The sequence below is a fragment of the Amphibalanus amphitrite genome, unplaced genomic scaffold (genome assembly GCF_019059575.1).
Source record: "Amphibalanus amphitrite isolate SeventyFive unplaced genomic scaffold, NRLGWU_Aamphi_draft 001429F_arrow, whole genome shotgun sequence".
NCBI lineage: Eukaryota > Metazoa > Arthropoda > Thecostraca > Balanomorpha > Balanidae > Amphibalanus > Amphibalanus amphitrite.
The window spans coordinates 27391-44654 of NW_024882922.1; the positions used below are offsets into that span (position 1 = coordinate 27391).

At 50.1% G+C, this 17264-nt stretch overlaps 1 protein-coding gene across 1 annotated transcript in view; it reads right to left on the minus strand.

Moving 5' to 3' along the window:
- The window catches only part of LOC122373003 (irregular chiasm C-roughest protein-like), a gene marked incomplete at its 3' end in the record, with an annotated part of 61455 nt that overhangs the window by 16630 nt on the left and 27561 nt on the right, over positions 1 to 17264 (minus strand). Inside the window, exons 3-4 of the mRNA XM_043350713.1 lie at positions 4686 to 4820; positions 3873 to 4078 (exon numbers count right to left, since the gene is read on the minus strand). Coding sequence (XP_043206648.1) covers positions 3873 to 4078; positions 4686 to 4820 — 341 coding nt within the window. The remainder of the gene's footprint in view (positions 1 to 3872; positions 4079 to 4685; positions 4821 to 17264) is intronic.

The following is a 17264-nucleotide window of genomic DNA, read 5'->3' on the forward strand; positions in this document are numbered from 1 at the left end:
ACAGCCAGCAGCGCCGCATCCCATCAGCGACTGTGAGCCCACTATTTGAACTGGGGATTTTACGATCGCCGAGTAATGGGAAACAAACCTTGTGTGTGGCTGGGCGGCGCAGGCCGAGCGACCTGGGCGTACCGGCCGGGTCAGGTATCCTCCTGGGAGCGGGCCGCCGGGCGCGGAGAGAAGTGCCAGAGGAAACAGACAGTCGTCCCGGTCAGGCGCGGATACAAGGGGGGGGGGGCCATGGGGGCCATGGCCCCCCCTTGGCCGATTTTTTTCAAAAATAAAATAAAAAGTTAAAAAGTTAAAAAGCTGAAAAGGGGGCCTCCTGAAAATAAAGTGGCCGAAATCCGATGAGTTTTTTTTTTAACCTACCCACTTAGTTATTTCTTAGAAGACTAGCTGAGAAGACTTCTTTGTTAGAAGATTGGTAAAGCTTTTCATAACTTGGAGGTCTCTTATACTCACAGAGATGACCACTTTTACAGGGCCTCCTAACCTGCACAGAGGGTCTCCAAGCCTGCACAGATGTTGAGATGTTGCCTGAACAGCTAGATAAGCTCAATAGACGCAGTTTTTTTGGGGGGTGGGGGCCCAACAAGTGGGAAGATGGGGCCTCCAACAGGTGGGATTATGGGGGGGGCCTCCTGGTTTCTAATGGCCCCTCCCTTGGACATTTTCTGGATCCGCCCCTGGTCCCGGTCCTACACGACGCCCGTCTCGCCGGGTAACTGCGCAGTGCGGCGGCGTGGGGAAAACAGGACAGAGGGGATAAGGTAGAGTCGAGCAATGGGAGAGGAGGTATGGTGAATAGGAGAACGAAAATGCAACAAAAACCTGTGCCAGTAGGTATAATGAATGACAACAATTAAAAGAGCATTCACAAATAAGTCCTAAACAGGATTTGGCAATAGGTAAATGAAAAACTCATGGTTTTACAAATAAGTAGTTACAATACGAAATGAGATAATTATAATTAACAATTACGAACAATCTGACATTGTCCAAATGTAACAAACATGATCTTCATTATATCACAGGAGTCAATATTCGAATTGTCAAGGTTAACCTTGTAAACCACCACCAGCTTCCACCATAACAATGCGACACCTCTATAGGAAGCCACTAGGGTTACCCGCGTGCTCCGCAACGCGAAGAAGGGCTCGGTTTTTGACCCGTGGGTATTGGATTGGTCTGTGTCGATTTGGTTGGTATCCATTTCGTTCGATTGCTTTTTGACGGCCAAGCATTTTGTAATAAAACAAAAAAGATACATCGCATCGAGGTGCCCGTGTCGTATTATCATGCGTTCTACTTTAGAATGATTCGAAAACTGGCGTGAAGTCTTTTGAGGGCCATCGATGAATTTCGCTAAAAATGACAATGTAATGGTTTGGAACATTTACATTTTTAAGGATACTGTTGCTAATCATGCAAAAATGAAGAGTGAATATTGGACAGAATTGAATGCTCTATCCAATGGTACCATATTCAATTGCCAAAGGTATCAGGTTATGCAGCAAACCCCGTGTGATTAATAAAGTGGCACAAAATTGACAAACACTATTTTCTCCTGTGATTTGCACCACCTTGATTTGGATCAATCAGCTTTTCAGAATTTTTATATGAGAGGCGGTACCTTTCTCTTGCAAATAGGCGTTGATTCAACTCGCTCCATTTAACGGTCACCTAAAAATAAAATTAATTCCAAAATCCCTCAAAAACCGCAATTTTTCAAATAAAAGTGCCCTCTCCGGTGCACGTGGCGCGTGCTATCCTCTGCATTGCACACCATTCAATAGCCCGTTCAATTCTGTACACGATGCTGTTTTCCCCGTGCCGGTCGGACCCCTGGTCACCAAGATATTGCACGGGAACTGGACCCGTGTCGGCCGAAATTAGCCGTTTTCGCCCGATTTCGCACGCCGATTTATACATGTAAAGTCTATGACGCGAATTTGCACTTTTTGAGCACGCGCCACGCGCTCCCTATCAATCCGATCGAGCTGAGACCCCTCAAAGGCAAGTCGTGCATCCTTGATCTATAAGTTGTGCAAATTTCACCGGGCTAGGTGCAACGGTCTGGCCTGTAGTCCACGCAAAGCACGACCAAGTCGGGACCTCGGTAACGGACAGACGCACCCTCCTCAAATAGTAATATAGATTCGTGAGACATTTAGCTCCGCTCTCAACAAGTTCCTTTCACCGGCGCCACAATGTGCGCCGCACTCTCTGGGTGTGAGCCTTACAACCCTTTACCCTCAACTTGGGCCATTCTCCCGGCCGAAACTTCTCAGCCCTTCACTCTGCAGAATCAATTCACTGCCGCGCCGACTGGAAGGCTGTCGCTACCAAAGGCACGCTTTCAGGAGCAGCAGAACGATGGATGACATCCGGCTGAGAGGGTGCGTCGTAACTGGGATCATGGTACCGGCACGATTGCAGCCACAATGATTTGCCCGCCTGTCGTTGCAGGAATTTTGCTGGCCATGAACGATACTCGGGCGCGTGACTGACTGGTGAGCCGTCGGTGGCAGCGTGTGTGCTGAGATAACAGACACCGGTGCCGCCTTCAGGTTCAAGGAACTCACAGCGCTCCAGTCAACTGGAAGTCATGTATTTCCAATAAGTTTTATGCACGCAATGTTCGCATGATTGAACATCGTAATTGTGTTGAATGAGTTATCCAAGTTGTAACACAGAGACTGGATACAGGTAATGGATGCATATGTTAACCCGCGCACCGACGGGGGTCTGCGCCAACTTCGCACCGACGGGGGGGGGGCGGATGACCGCCCCCCCCTGAGATCTCGAGAACGAAGCAAGATAGCGACAAGCGGTAAACGGCATCGGATACGCACGGCCAAGATCTACAATTTTTACTAAGGTCATTTTCAGGTCAGGTCAAAGATGACGTCACAGGGGTCGAAAAAGTCAAAATGGCGGCGCTAGATATGGAGAGAGTTTTACTCGAATAACTTTCGAATTATTCAAGATAGGAACAAACTAAGGGCATCATCGTGATCCTCTCGTCAATCCGCATCGAATGATATATATGTTGACCTCGAAAGGTCAAGGTCAAAGGTTGACCTCAGGTCACGTGACCTTGAGGTCATCATGTATATCATTCGATGCGTCTTGACGAGCTGAACACAATGAGACCATCCACGCGTCTGTATCTTGTTCCTGTACGGAGTTATTGGCCAAAGACCTTTGGTGACCTTTGATGACGTCACATGACCTCACAGCTGCCCAACAGCAAAACAGACCTCAAGGTAGTGAAGGTTGATCGTATATGAAGTCATGTAAAGTATATGGGGCCATTCCGACCCGTTTTAGTGGTAAAAACAGGGAGTTGATTTTTCCCCCATTGACTTATAATGGGGAGGTCGCGAAATTGACCTGACCTTAGGTCACCGATATCAAAATTCCGAGATATACAAATTGTAGCTACTAATGACCTAATAATATCCTGCGACTTTCAAAGGCCTCCGACATCTACTGTAGCTGTGGCACGGTGACAAAGTTGCAAAAAAGTGACTTGAGGTTGGGTCATTCAAAGTGACCTGGTGACCTGACCTTTAAAGGTAGGAAGTTCAAACTTGCACACCATGTGTAAAATTGATGAGGTTATAGTCATACCAAATTTCGCGGCGCTACGCGCCGCGGTTTTCCCGCTATTCGCGAAAAACCTCAGGGGGGCGGATATCCGCCCCCCCCCCCGTCGGTGTGAGGGTTAAAACAAGTTTGCAAGAGTGCCCCATGCGAATGTGAGAACAGATGCAATCATTTTCTGTTTCACTCTGCTGCTGCAAGACTCTTTTGAATAAAATTATATCATCGCTATTGTTTTCAAGAAAAACACCGTCCCTCACCTGATACCGGGCGATCCGGCGGCGGCGCCCACTTGGCACTGAAACACGGCGTCATCCTCGAGCGCCACTCGCTGCACTTCCAGCGAGTAGACCCCGTCTCGATCGGTGCCGATCATCTTGTAGCGCGGCCAGGAGGGAAGATCTCGGTCGACCCCGAGACCGAACTCGTCCCGAGTCCACTGGACCGCTCCCGCAGCTCCGTCCACCTGAGAGAGCCGAGCAGAGCCCGCGCGGAGGGCCGGCGTCAGATTTATCCTGTGGAGGTAGGCTGTGCCGCAGCACCTCCGTGTACGGCGGCACAGCATGTCGTTCGGCCGCCAGGAGTCGGCCGTCGGACAGTGCGCGAACGAATCGAATCGAAATTGAATCGAAATCGAAATCGAAATGGGAACGAATCAAACACTTTCAGATATCGACTGATCAGAATCGACTGATTTTGCTCCTTATGGAACATTTTGAAACCATGACCACGTTTCCATGGGCATCACTGATCCGGATCAGTAAAAATGGATTAGCTAATCCAGTATATTTAGACACTAAATGAAAATGAAAATAAGGGATTCAATGGTTATATAAGCCTAATCCACTTTGAATTATATCATGTAGCGAGTAGTTCGAGAAATATAATACGATTTAAGTTTGCTGATCCGGATCAGTGATGCCCATGGAAACGGGGTCCATATGAAAAGGTCATTATTCGTTTCCCGCAATGCATTAACCCTATTAGTGGCAGGCTCCTGGCTACACCACCTCATATCGCACCTCATAACGGTGCGACACATGTTTCGCGCAACAGTACTGTTGCACACATACCTTGCATGGCAGCACCACGGTCTGTCCCGTCTCAACACTCTGGTCCTCCGGTTCTGTGGAGAACGTTTGTACTGCTGATGTCATTGCCACAGTCAGTGACAGCCAGCTGACGATCGCCAGCCACCGGCCCTCCATCTGAAACACACAACAGCACCGGCATGTCAGAAATGCAGCATATATAACTAAGATTGTTTGTAGGGACGCCTCACACCTTTTAATATATAAAAAAGCTCAAAATGCAAAACACAGAGCGAGAAAAAGTGCACCTGGTTTTGAATGCTAAAAATTACGATTTTCGGACAAGCATGGGGGTGTGCCCAAGCGCTGAAGGTGTAAATACACACATATGATTCATGTTTTTCTGTTTGAATAAATCTAGACAGATATTGTTAAGCATTGCAAGAAAAAAAAAAGATTTACATATTGTCATATGTATTTCGATAACAACAAATGCCATTAAAAGACATATATAGCTTTGAACATTGCAATATCGAAGATTCTCAGGAAAAATGTTTGCCGTAAAAAGAAAAGACATCAAGAAAGACAACCAGCGAGCATTCAAACAACTTAAAAGACCCGAGATACTGAAAAGCAGCTCGGATGCGTTTCATAAGGCAGGATGAAAGAAACGTCTTCTAATGAACACTCGTTCCCTTCAAAATACTTAACTGCAGCGTAATTAAAACAGGTTTGGGTCGAGCGCGCTTCAGCTACACCTTTTTTCGTCCGAATTCACAAAGATGAAGTCCAAATTCACAAAGCTGAATTCCAAATTCACCAAGCTGAATTCCAAATTCACAAACCTAAATTACGAATTCAAAAGTCAAAAGTCCAAATTCACAAACAAAAAGTTGGAATTCAAAAAGATAAGATCGAATTTCAAAAAGCAAAAATGTGATTTCAAATAAGTAACAAGCAATTTCACAAACCAAAAATGCAATTTCAAAAAGATAATGCTGGATTTCAAACGTTGTTTCTTGTTGTTTTCTGATGATATGTTACCTAGCTCTTTTAACATATACCTACAATTTAAAATGACAAAATATTTTGTTTTTTTCGGATGTAAAAATAATGTTCCTATATCTTCAGAATTTGTCGGTTTTAGCTTATAGTGGATACCTAATAACGTGATAATGAGCAGAGTGGCCATCTGCAGGCACTGATCTCGTTGAAATAAATGCAAGGCAACGGACGGACAGTTTTATTTGCGACTTAGACAAAAACAACGCAAAGCTGCTTGTCTGACAACGCCGTAGGGCACGTTTGGAACTAAGCCACTACAAATCAGAAACATATCTTGAACCTCCATCACTCTCACACGCCCATCGCCAGGTCGGCCAGGGCCACGCACCCGGCATAGTGGCGCTGGACGTGATTGTAGAAGTTCATGCACATCACCGGGTTGATGCACTCCATGGCGGCGTCCATCTTGGCCTCCAGGTAGCGCAGCCGGTGCTCCTGCTGGGTGATGCCGTCAGTCGTGTCCATCATGGCGCTGAATGATGACGCCATGCCCCGCTTCATGTTCGCCTTCACTGCAGACCAGACAGCCTCAATCGGGTTCAACGGCGCGCTGTATGGCGCTGTCCGTACCAGCTCCAGACCAGGGAACTCGGCTGCAACTGCCTCCAGGTCACAGTGTACCGGCGCGTTGTCACAGACGATCGTCACCTGGTCGAGCGGCAGAGGGCAGGCCTGCAGGGCACGTCGCAGCCAGTCAGAGCAGTCCGTCTTCCGAAAGGACCCTCGTCGGCGCTCCCAGTAGATGATGCCGGTCTGCGACATCAGCCCGATGATATGGACGTTGGGGCCCTTACTGGTGGCGGCCTTCACCGAACATCGCAGGCCGCGGCGGGATCGGCCCTGAGAACGCCGCAAAAACAGATTCGCGTTCGTTTCATCCATGTAGAGCACCGATCTCCCACTCCCCGTCGCCGCCATCACCTTTCGCACGTACTCGGCCCTCTTCTGCTTATTTGCGGCGTTGTTCATGGCCACTGGCTCGGCCACGACCTTCTTCATAGTAAACAGCTGGCCGTGCAGGTGGCGGTGGATGGTCGGGACGGATATGGTGACACCGGTGTCCTGGCGCAAATTGCGACCGATCTCCACGAGAGATATCAATGGATTCTCCTCGACGTAAGTGACCATCTTGTCGACCATCCCCTGGGTAACTTTCTTCTTTGTGGCACCGCCACGGGGACGCGGCAGCTGTCCTTCGGGCCTCGTAATGTACCCGTAGGCAGTGCGGACCGGAATTCCATTCGCTGTCGCAGCCGCCTTCCAGTCTCCACCTTCATTGAACACGGCCACGACCCGCTCTTGGGCATCCCGGGGGATCCGCTTGTACGGCCCACGCCTGGTGCCCGGCGGAGGGCCGCGCCTGCCTCGCGGCTGTGGTGGGCCGTCACCGCCACCGGCAGGTCCAGCTTCGTCAGGAGCTCCGTCAGGAACTGGATTTTCAACCTCTGTCAATTCTACCTCAACTTGCATATCCCCATCATGGTTAAAAAAATGGTCAACCTCCGTTGAGGACTGAGACATACCTGGCTACAATAAAATAAATCACAGCAAGTTATTGACGTTAACAGAGCAAATGAGGTAAGCATCTGTGAGTTCAACGTTCAGAATGATTCATGTGGATTCATAAACAATTGTTGTAAAAAATCACGTGTTCCATGTGCTATTTTTGTTAAATGAGTTCCTCCAAATAGGAATATTACATAATATTAGCAGATGTATTCCTCATGCGGAAATTTATGTACCTTTTCTTATAAGCACCTCTTATAAAAATATAAAATTCAGGTGCAGCAGCTTTGTCTGTAGTTAGTTCAGAATATCTTTTGAAATCAAACATTATCTTTTTGAAATTGCATTTTTGTTTTGTGAAATTGCTTGTTACTTATTTGAAATCACATTTTTGCTTTTTGAAATTCGATCTTATCTTTTTGAATTCCAACTTTTTGTTTGTGAATTTGGACTTTCGACTTTTGAATTCGTAATTTAGGTTTGTGAATTTGGACTTCAGCTTTGTGAATTTGGAATTCAGCTTTGTGAATTTGGACTTCATCTTTGTGAATTCGGACGAAAAAAGGTGTAGACATCGTAATAAAAGTTAATAGGATATGTCAAGGGCACTTCAGTGTCCCAAATATAAAGTAAGTCGCGCTGTTTAATATCAGTGAACCACATTCATGCATCTTTACGTTACAATGCAAACTGCACAAGCGAAATACACTTTAGTTTATGTTTATAAGCAGCTCATATTAGTTCAATTAATTCTTATCTTTGAAATGATACACCTACAATAATTTTCAAATCAGTAACTTTTGTACAGTGCAACCATAATGTGGTTCCAGCAGTATCGACTCAGGGTATATTGAATTAGGCATCGAGTCGACTTGCATAATATTTCTCATGCGTTATTTCTATACTTCAGACTTCGATGGAGCTCGTTGGTATGCAAAAAGTATAACCGATGTTCAATTTGTCCAGTACGTGTATCCTAAACTTAAAGGCCGTCATATGAAAGTGCATTTCTAGGAATGATGAAAATGAGCGACATCCACACATCATCAATGCATGCTACGTGACATCACGTTCTGTGTTTCACTATCGTGTCATAGTCTCAAACAAATCATACGACGACCCTGTGACTACGCCCAAACAATCGATAACTTGTTGGCTTGTTTTCTGACCCAATTTCTCGTCACGCTGTTCGCATTGACAGGGGTCTCGACTCAGTGGTCCTACAAAGGCGTTGTTTTCGTGTCTGTCTCCACCACACGACAGCTAATCATATCGAAATCCAAGGAGGAACCCCTAAACAACCCCGAAGCCCGACTCGTCGATAGTTCCTAACACCTCGATCGACGGCTTAATAACCGAGACTGCCGCCCAAAAATGCATACCGCTTCTGTTGTGCCCGCGCCGGAATTAGCTGTCGCGACTAAGCCATCCGGTGATCGCTTCATTCATCTTCGCACCTTTGTTCCGACGCGGCTAATTACAGGACTGCGAGGAGCCGGGCCACGCACGGTCGTCGGACGAGTCGTGGTGTAAACACAGGGTCTACGGGCACAGGGGAGGAGACCGGGGCGGGCGGGGAAGGTGTATGGACATTGGACAGGGATGGGGATAAGGTGATGCTGGAGCGGGGGGAGGGGACGGGGAAAGGAACGGGGGACGAGGAAAGGGCAGAGACGGAGGATAATGAGCAGGCCAAGGGGACGGGGTCAGGGGAAGTAAGACGAAACAATGGGAAAAAGGACGTGGATAGGATCGTAGACGAATACTAGGGTAAAAAGATAGGAACAGGGACGAAGTATTGGAACTGCGATAGAGATAACGCCATAGGTCATCGCCGTAGGCTCCCACACTGCACTCAGTGGTGTGAACCCAGAGACATTATGGAGAACACAGCCCCTTTCAGCGCGACGAGAATGACTTATTTCATCCTGTCACAGTTGTTTTAGTCCCGGCTCGAATCCTCCCACAAGGCCGGCTGCGTCATCAGCACGGTATTCATGACGGCGGCCGAATACGGCGGCCGGGCGAACTGCGCCTCTGTTGCCAGCGCCGCGGCTCGTGGCAACATCGCCGGGCTGAGGATAACAGAGGACTCACCCCTGGCAGCCGGCCAGTAAAGCCGACCATAACATATCACATTTTATTTATGTCTCTATTCTGCCCCATGTACCGCTTTAGTTACACACCCACAGACACCTAAATATTATTCTGAGCGTAATGACGACCCCTTCCACTGAGCACGGCGCACGCATCGTCACAGCCTGTAAAAAGTGACGCGCCGCCTCACATACACACAAACATTTACCAGAGCCCTGCGGCGGCCACCCCTCTGCGGCGGAGCGGCGCCCCTCTGGCTCATTACAGGCAGACGCCGCTCTTCAGAGCTGGTCACTCCTCGCCAGCACACGTCCATCAGGGCCAGCCGCCGACAAAGAGAGTCTGAGAGCTGTGACGGGCGGCGGCGGGGCTGGCGGGAACAACCGTGTCGGGTCACGCGCCGCCATGCCGAGGGTAGACCAGACGGATCTAAAAAACCAGCCAGACGCAGACCACGACCAAGCAGTCGCTGCGCCGGCGGCGTTGTACTACGGAGACCAGGCTTCTCTTTCCGGCACCGCCGTCCGCGGCAGTGGCGCGGTGCGGTGCGGTTTTTACGGCGCTGTCACGGCAAATAAGCCGGCCACTAAGCCGGGTAAATATTTCTCCTCCCGGCGGAGATAAAAAAGACTTATTTACGACCGTTCGACGCAGCTTGCCGTGAGTCGATCGCGCGCAGCTTTACCGCGTAAGGACGTGGAAGTGCCGTCCAGATAATACCGCGAAACAGCAGAGGACAGCACAGCGTGGAGACTGCGGGAATCGTGTGAAACCCGAGATGGGCGTGTTCCAAGAGAGCTGTGTTGTTGCCGAGTCGCCGAGCGGCTCGGATGGCGAGGGGGGTCAAAGGGTCAGAAACCCCACCATGAGTGTTTTGTGCGCGAGACCGCGGGTGGTTAGAAGAGGGGGAGAGTGTCGAGGTTCCCGAAAAATGGTCTATCCTGCCGCGTGTGGTCGAGGAGACAGTGACCGAACACCGTTCCGCAGAAAAACATACTGTCCGTATGGATTTCTCATCGCTCTTGGCGAAAATCTGGGGGGAGGACCAATGCCTGATCAGGATCAATGGTGACGGCCCTCGTATAGCGCAGCGAAAGAGGGCGTGATGGCAGAGAGTGTCAGAGAGAGAGAAAGTGATGGGAAGGGATGGAGGAAGGGAAGTAGATGGGAAGGAGATAAAAAAAATGTGGTGCTGGTGGGCATAACTTTGGGATATTTTCAACACTTTATTTATATTTAGCCTGCCCTAATGCCTAACGTAAAAAAACGAAAGTAAATTTGCCGCATTCCTATTAATTCATTGACTCTGGAGCAGCCAGGACAAAATGTTCATGGAAAATGACGGCGACCCAAATACATGTTTTAGATGCATACAAGTTTTATTGATGGCGATGTTTACTGCATATAGAGGCGTTCTACAGTATTAATTATTCCGAACTCCGAAGCTGGTAGTACAACGCCTTTTCGCAAAGCAGCGAAGGCAGACAAGTTTTCTTCTAACTGAATAGGCATTTACAAAATGATTTATACTTTTGAACTGCGCTTATACTTTCTTGCTGCACTCAGAGCAATTTGTGAGAGCACCGTCTCTCTCCTCTCATGAGGCTCCCATTTCAAGGCCCCTTGCATACCTTCCTCAGTTGAGCTAGGCCACTTCTACCCAGGCAATCAGCTCTCCCGCAAAGGGAAAATTCCTCGAGTCAAAGAAGAAATACGACACCGTGTAAGGGTCAGGGAGCGGGGGCGGTCGAAACCCAGCCCCTGTCCGCCGGCCAGTGAACCGAGTTCATCTTATCGCTCGGGCCTCGGGGCCAAGGCCCGCGGCCGAACTCAAATGAGCCCTGAAATCAACTGGTCCATTCTGGTCCGAGCCGTCGAACTAGTCTAATGACGTCATCATGACGTGGCCGCCGGCGGTGTCGACCGTGACGGATGGCGTCTGGCGCGCTCCGTGACGACGTCCGGCGCGCTCCGTGACGACGTCCGGCTCACCCAGTCGGGGGTCGAAGGCATTGATAGACCTGTTTCCGGCAGGTAATCAGGTTCTACCATTCTACCTTTAAGTCGGTCTTACCATTCTACCATAATTCAGCCTTGCAGACATACTGCCAACACTATAAAACATTCAGGCATCAGCGGTTCGTCATAATTATTGAAAAGAAATGAAATAGAGGAATCGTGAAACTTAGCAGCGGAAAATTTGGCCGCGTCGGCGCAGTCAGTGTCACCAGAGAATAGCCTCAGTGTGAGCCGGAGCCGACGGAACCGACGGGACCGACGGCGATGGCCCCGACAGAGCGACGCGCAACAAATGACCATCATTTGGCTATCAGTCGCTAACGGCCAATCTGACGGCGGAGCGGGCGCCGCGGCCGGCAGCCCTCAGTTGGGAGCGGTGGCGCACGAAATGACGGCGGACGGGGCACTGAACGGGTTGATGTCCGAGGAAATAGGTGGAAAGCTGGTTTGGGTATAGGGCTATGAGCTAGTTGGTAGTATGTAGTGACATTGGTGATGAGAAAGGGTGAGCTGCATATCTGGAAATGGCGAAATGAAGGTTGTGCTGAATGTGGTATGAGAAGAGAGGAGAGGTATTTCTGAGTTCTGGCTACGCTGGTCATTTCGAAGATGACGTGGAGAGCTGAAAGCTAGTGTGTCACAGTCAGAATGGACACACCATTCATCAGACATGGCTGTCATAAGCCACTTGTTGACAGATCTGTCAAGTGTCAGCTGACATGTCCTGAGTTATCCGCTGTCGTTAGCAGATGGTTCTGTGTGACATGTAATCACTCAATATTATCGTTCAGCAGCCGAATCCGATGGCGTCAGATAACTAATAGCAGACAAGAACTATAGTGGTGAAAAGTCACCCCGTCGTCAAGGCTTCCGGTCATAAAAAGCATGCATTTTCATTTGATATCTACCTTTCAACTTTCACTCGCACTGTGCGCGCACATTCCCGTTTCATCCCGAGCACAAGTAAGCACGCAGAATTGACGGGCTGCCACTTCAGAACATTGCCGCAAACGAGTCTCCACTTACGGACCACTTCTCGGTGATGAGGAGAAAATGGCGACAAGAAAAACGCTTCGGCGAGGCCCACATCTGCATGGGTAGCGCTAAACAGACGGTGCATCACTTAGCGGCTGACTTTCAGAGACATCGAACTCTGCCACAGAAGCGCCGGGTCCTCTAAAAACTGCAAGAGTGTCTAGATGCCTTGCGTGCTAGCGGTGCAGTACAACCTCACTCGTGTGAACGGCTCGGCGCGGCATGGCGCACTACCTACGCCGTGCCCGGGCAAAACGGCCTCCCACGTGTCTGTTCGGGTCGGTGCCCGTCTCCCCCATCGTCGGCCAGCTGCCGCCAGCCGCGGACAAGTGCCCACTTTTTGCCGCAGGACGGGCCAGGCCAGATGCTGGCGCGCTCGGATGCATTAGCCTTGCCGGGGTGACTCGGGAGGCGGCGGCGTGTGCTGATCGTTCTCCACGACACGCCCCGGATCGTAGCGGTGAAGTGAGCTTCCACTGAGCGGTGTTTATCCTCTCCCCGTCCGTGGCTGTAGCCGACCATACAATGGCGCCAGTGTGGATAGCCGGGCTCTGTTTATTTTGGGGGTGAGTCTCGCCGGTCGGCGTTTGTCGACCGTGTCAGAGCGTTTATGGCGAGCCGGGTCGGGCCGGATTCAATATAACCCGTCCGACACTCATCAGTCACAGTCAGCTCAAGCTGCTGCGACACATTGGACGCGGCCAGAAACAAAATGACGCCTCCCGGACAGAACTCGGCCTCTCGGCGGGATAGCGTGGTCTTCGAGACGCGGTGCTCTCCGCCAAGTTTCGGAAGACAAACTGAAAGATGGCTTAAACTCCACCCGAAGTCAGCTATGAAAACACGGGAGGTTTTTGAGGACGTCTCTGCTGCCACCGTCGTATGATTCAATAAGAAATCGTACCGTTTCAGGAAACGGTCGACTTATTGGAGGAAAATTCCCCGTTCCGTTCAGTCGTTCTGGGTGAATGAAGGAAAATGTAGAAGTGAATCGAATAGCATAGGAAGTGAAGTGAAAGTTATCGAGGATAAATGAGGGATTTCGTTGAACCAGACATCAGACTCTGCTGAACACATATGCTCACGTCACATCCATAGTTACTGAAGGCGAAAATAGAACATGACCGTCAAACCCTCCTCCCACTTCGTCAACGTGAAATGACTTTGCTGACAGAACAACAGCCTCGGGACAGCCACGATGCAGTTCAGAAATGCGCCAGACTGTGCCTGACGCGCCGCGCTGCCATTCCATTTGCATTCGAGCCGTGCCAGTGCGGGGATTGACCGACTCGTCTCGTTAGAGCGTTCCGTATTCCGAGGCGTGTTCCGTCTTGTCTCGTCTGTGGCCTCCACGTGTTCGCCACAACACGTGTTCCATCCCACGTGTTACGTCACACGTGTCCCGCTCCGCCTCCAACACGGCGTGTTCGTCCTCCGCGTGGGGCTGCTCGCCTCTCGCTCTGCACGACCCTGAGCACAACAGCTTCTAGTGCTGGTTGTTAGAATTCGTGGCGTCATCAATTTGTAGGGTTTCGTAGAAGAGACATTCTTAGATGATAAATTTTTCGCCTAATTCACAGATCCTCACTCTTCGTGGCAATCGCTACGATAAAGCAGAGGAAAGCGTGAATAAGCGCATGGTGACGCTATAGGGTACGACTGTATAAATAATTTTCCATTTGAACCGATTACCCAGGGACATATTTGAATCAGAGGGAACTTCCAATGTCTCCTGCGTGAAATCCAACACTCCTACATACGACACAAATAAAAGGACCGACACATTTAACTTGGCCAAAAAAAAAAATGAAAATAGACGAGAGCATTTAAATACTAGCCAAATAGGTCAGCACCCGGACTCACCAGTGTATAATGATTAAATCGTTGTGCTGTTAGCAGTCGCCACTCGTTTCAATCTCGCATCGGTGGCTCGATTCACTAGCATCCATCACCACTCATATCGATCGCCACATGTCTCGCAACACCACTATCACATATCATCACCATCCAGCACCACCACTGCGTGCCTTCACCAGCGCGGCGCGTGCCTTCACCAGCGTCACCACTGTGCTCTGAACGAGCACCACTGACGACGGAACACTGACGGAGCGGCTCGGGGCCAAAAGGTCACCACTCCACCAACCTGTCCAAGCGGGCCCTGGGGATCACTCCCCGTCCTGTCAGACCATCTGTCAGGCGCGGCGCGTTCGTCACCGGTGCGTCACCTCCGTCACAGGCGCGCCACGACTGTCACCGAGCCATTGAGGCGTCACGGCGGTGTCCCCGTCACACAAAACCAGGAAGGAACAAGGCAGCTAGCCCGCCCCCGTACGTCCGTCGCCCACCGGCCTGTGCACTGCTCTGGTGGGGGCCGTTGCCGGGGAGGGGAGGGGGGGGGGCGAGGAGGCGTAACTGCCGCAGGTCACACCCCCCGATTTAGTTACGGCGGTAGCGGGGCGCCCGTGGCGGCAGCCCTGATAGCCTGGTAATCGCTACCCACGGCATTGTGTCGTGCTAAAGCTTCATAGCGCGCCGCCACGCGCACAACTCCCGACCAAAGTGATTTAAAATGGGAGCGAATGTTCACCTGGTGAGGGCTGCAAAACAAGAACGATGTCGCAGTGAAAATTCTAGCCCTGCTGCTCAAATGCATTCATCAAAAGAGAAGATTATGCAACAAACGCTCGAGACATGCCCTAGATAGTGCATAGATAGTGCCCTAGTGCATAATACATATAGAGTTCCTGGAAAAAATCGTGTGTCGGACAACTCGCATTTGCGTTTGCTCAGTACACCTGAAAGTGCAGGGCTATAGCTTCTCTACAAACATTCCAATAATGAGCAAACACCTAAGGTCCAAATACAATACCGCATTTTATGTAACTCCTCGAAGAACGAGACGCACATGCTGTTGTGACACAACATGCACATTGTACAATGTACATGTAATTAACTCGAATTGGGTTATCAAGAAAATTGTAAAGAAAACCTTATCAGTTTGTATGCTGGTTACTGAATTAAAGGTCAATTATTGCTGAAAATCAAAACAATGTCTGAATAACGTCTGCTTATTTACCATCCAATGCTAGCCCTATTCCTTCCTTCACAGCTCCTTTCTATCGGCCCTGAGCTGTGGCGCCCTTGGACCGACGGCCCCCGTCCCTGCCCCGCGCGGGGTGTTTGGGTCGCTGTCACCGGCGCACCTGCCACTCGCTAGCAGTGCCGCGGACGTGTGTCAAACAGCGCCCGACGACACACAGCACGATGACGCAAATAGCGGAGCGGTTCCGCCACGTGACCTCACAGGGGGCACCCCAGGGGTGACCGCAGGGTCGCTCGGTGACCGCACACGCGGGTTCGGCGCTCAGCGAATGGGGTCAGGGCAGAATGATGCACAAACGAGCTGTCAGGACCGCACACGACGGCGTCACGTGCCGAAACCGCACGCATAAACATTGAGGAGAGCCATAAAATCGCGCTGAGATTGTTTAAAAATGACAAATGAGTGTTTGTTTTGAAAAGTAAGAAGACGTAAGAAGGCATTTTGGGAGAGTAATGGTGGAAATGTGGCCAATACCTTCAGCTTCTATACGTGAAGCGTGGCGATTGTGCTTCCAGTGGAAGATATAACAGGATATATCCGTATCACTAGCTCAAATTTCTTCATGTAACTAATTTCCCATTCATTCTTAGATAAACAAGGCTCCTTTATGGAGTCTGAAGCACATCTTCAGTGCAGACGGTCCGACACCGTCAAATGATATAGCCCCGGGCCGGCGGCCTCTATCGCTGGTATTTGTGTGAATTATTCAGGTAATATCCGGACAGAGTCTGCTCTTCTCCCAGCCCGAATGGGCCAATTAGCCGTAATTAGGGGTGCTGAGCGGGGCTACCGGCGAAACACGAGCGACAACGAGCGACACAGTCGCGCCATTTCAGCCCATAGTCGCTGACAAATGAGACCAGACTGACAGCAGGACATCAGCCGGGGGCCACCCGCCGGCAGAGAGATATTAATCAAAACGACCGGTAGGTAAGTGGTGGCCGTACGCACTGAGCACATACTCATTTTCGCCCACAATGCCTTCCCCAAATTCATAAAAAACATCAGCCGTCGTGTGCAAGGATATCCGAAAAACAGTGGGCACTGCGCAGGTATGTACGCCACGAAATTATTGCTGCACACGCATCAAAAACATCGTCTAAATCTTCTCTCGCCTCCCTTTGTGATCCCCTCGCCCGATACCCATCGTCTTACTATCGATCACTCTGGCAGACATACTAATAGACAGCACGAAATAAATGAGACACGCCAACCATACAAATGCACGCTGATATTAACAAACACAGCACACAGAGCCCCTGGGAATCGTTCTCGATTGCCGCATGTCTAGCCGCGCCGACCAGCCAATGCCGCGCTACTGTATGCTGCCAACGGCTGAGTGTTTCCAGCGCTATGAGCAGGCGTGCTTGATTTCATGGTGTCTGGAAGATGAAGCGCTGGGCGCCTTACCATTCATTCTCAGCAGGAATAATGCCCGACAACTCGGCGCTAGCCACGGCGCTGAGATGAATGGCCGTAGTGCGGTCATAAAGGTAACAGATGTCGGCTGCTGCCGACGCCGAGGGCGGTTTTTGCTCACGGCGCGAGACTGCGTTACGGAGGAGGGGAGTGAGGTAATAATCGACTTGGAAGTGTAATAGAAGGGAGGCAAATTTAGGGAACATGAAAAATGGATAGGGAAAATACTCGGGAAAAACTGCAGAGTGCAGAGTTCTGTATAGAGATATGTCGTCTAAATTCCATTACCGAGTTTCTTAGTCTTTGACTCGGTCAGTTGAAGGGCTCTGACTGCACGCGCGCGCGGAACAGAGACACAAGGGAACAAACCCTCGCTC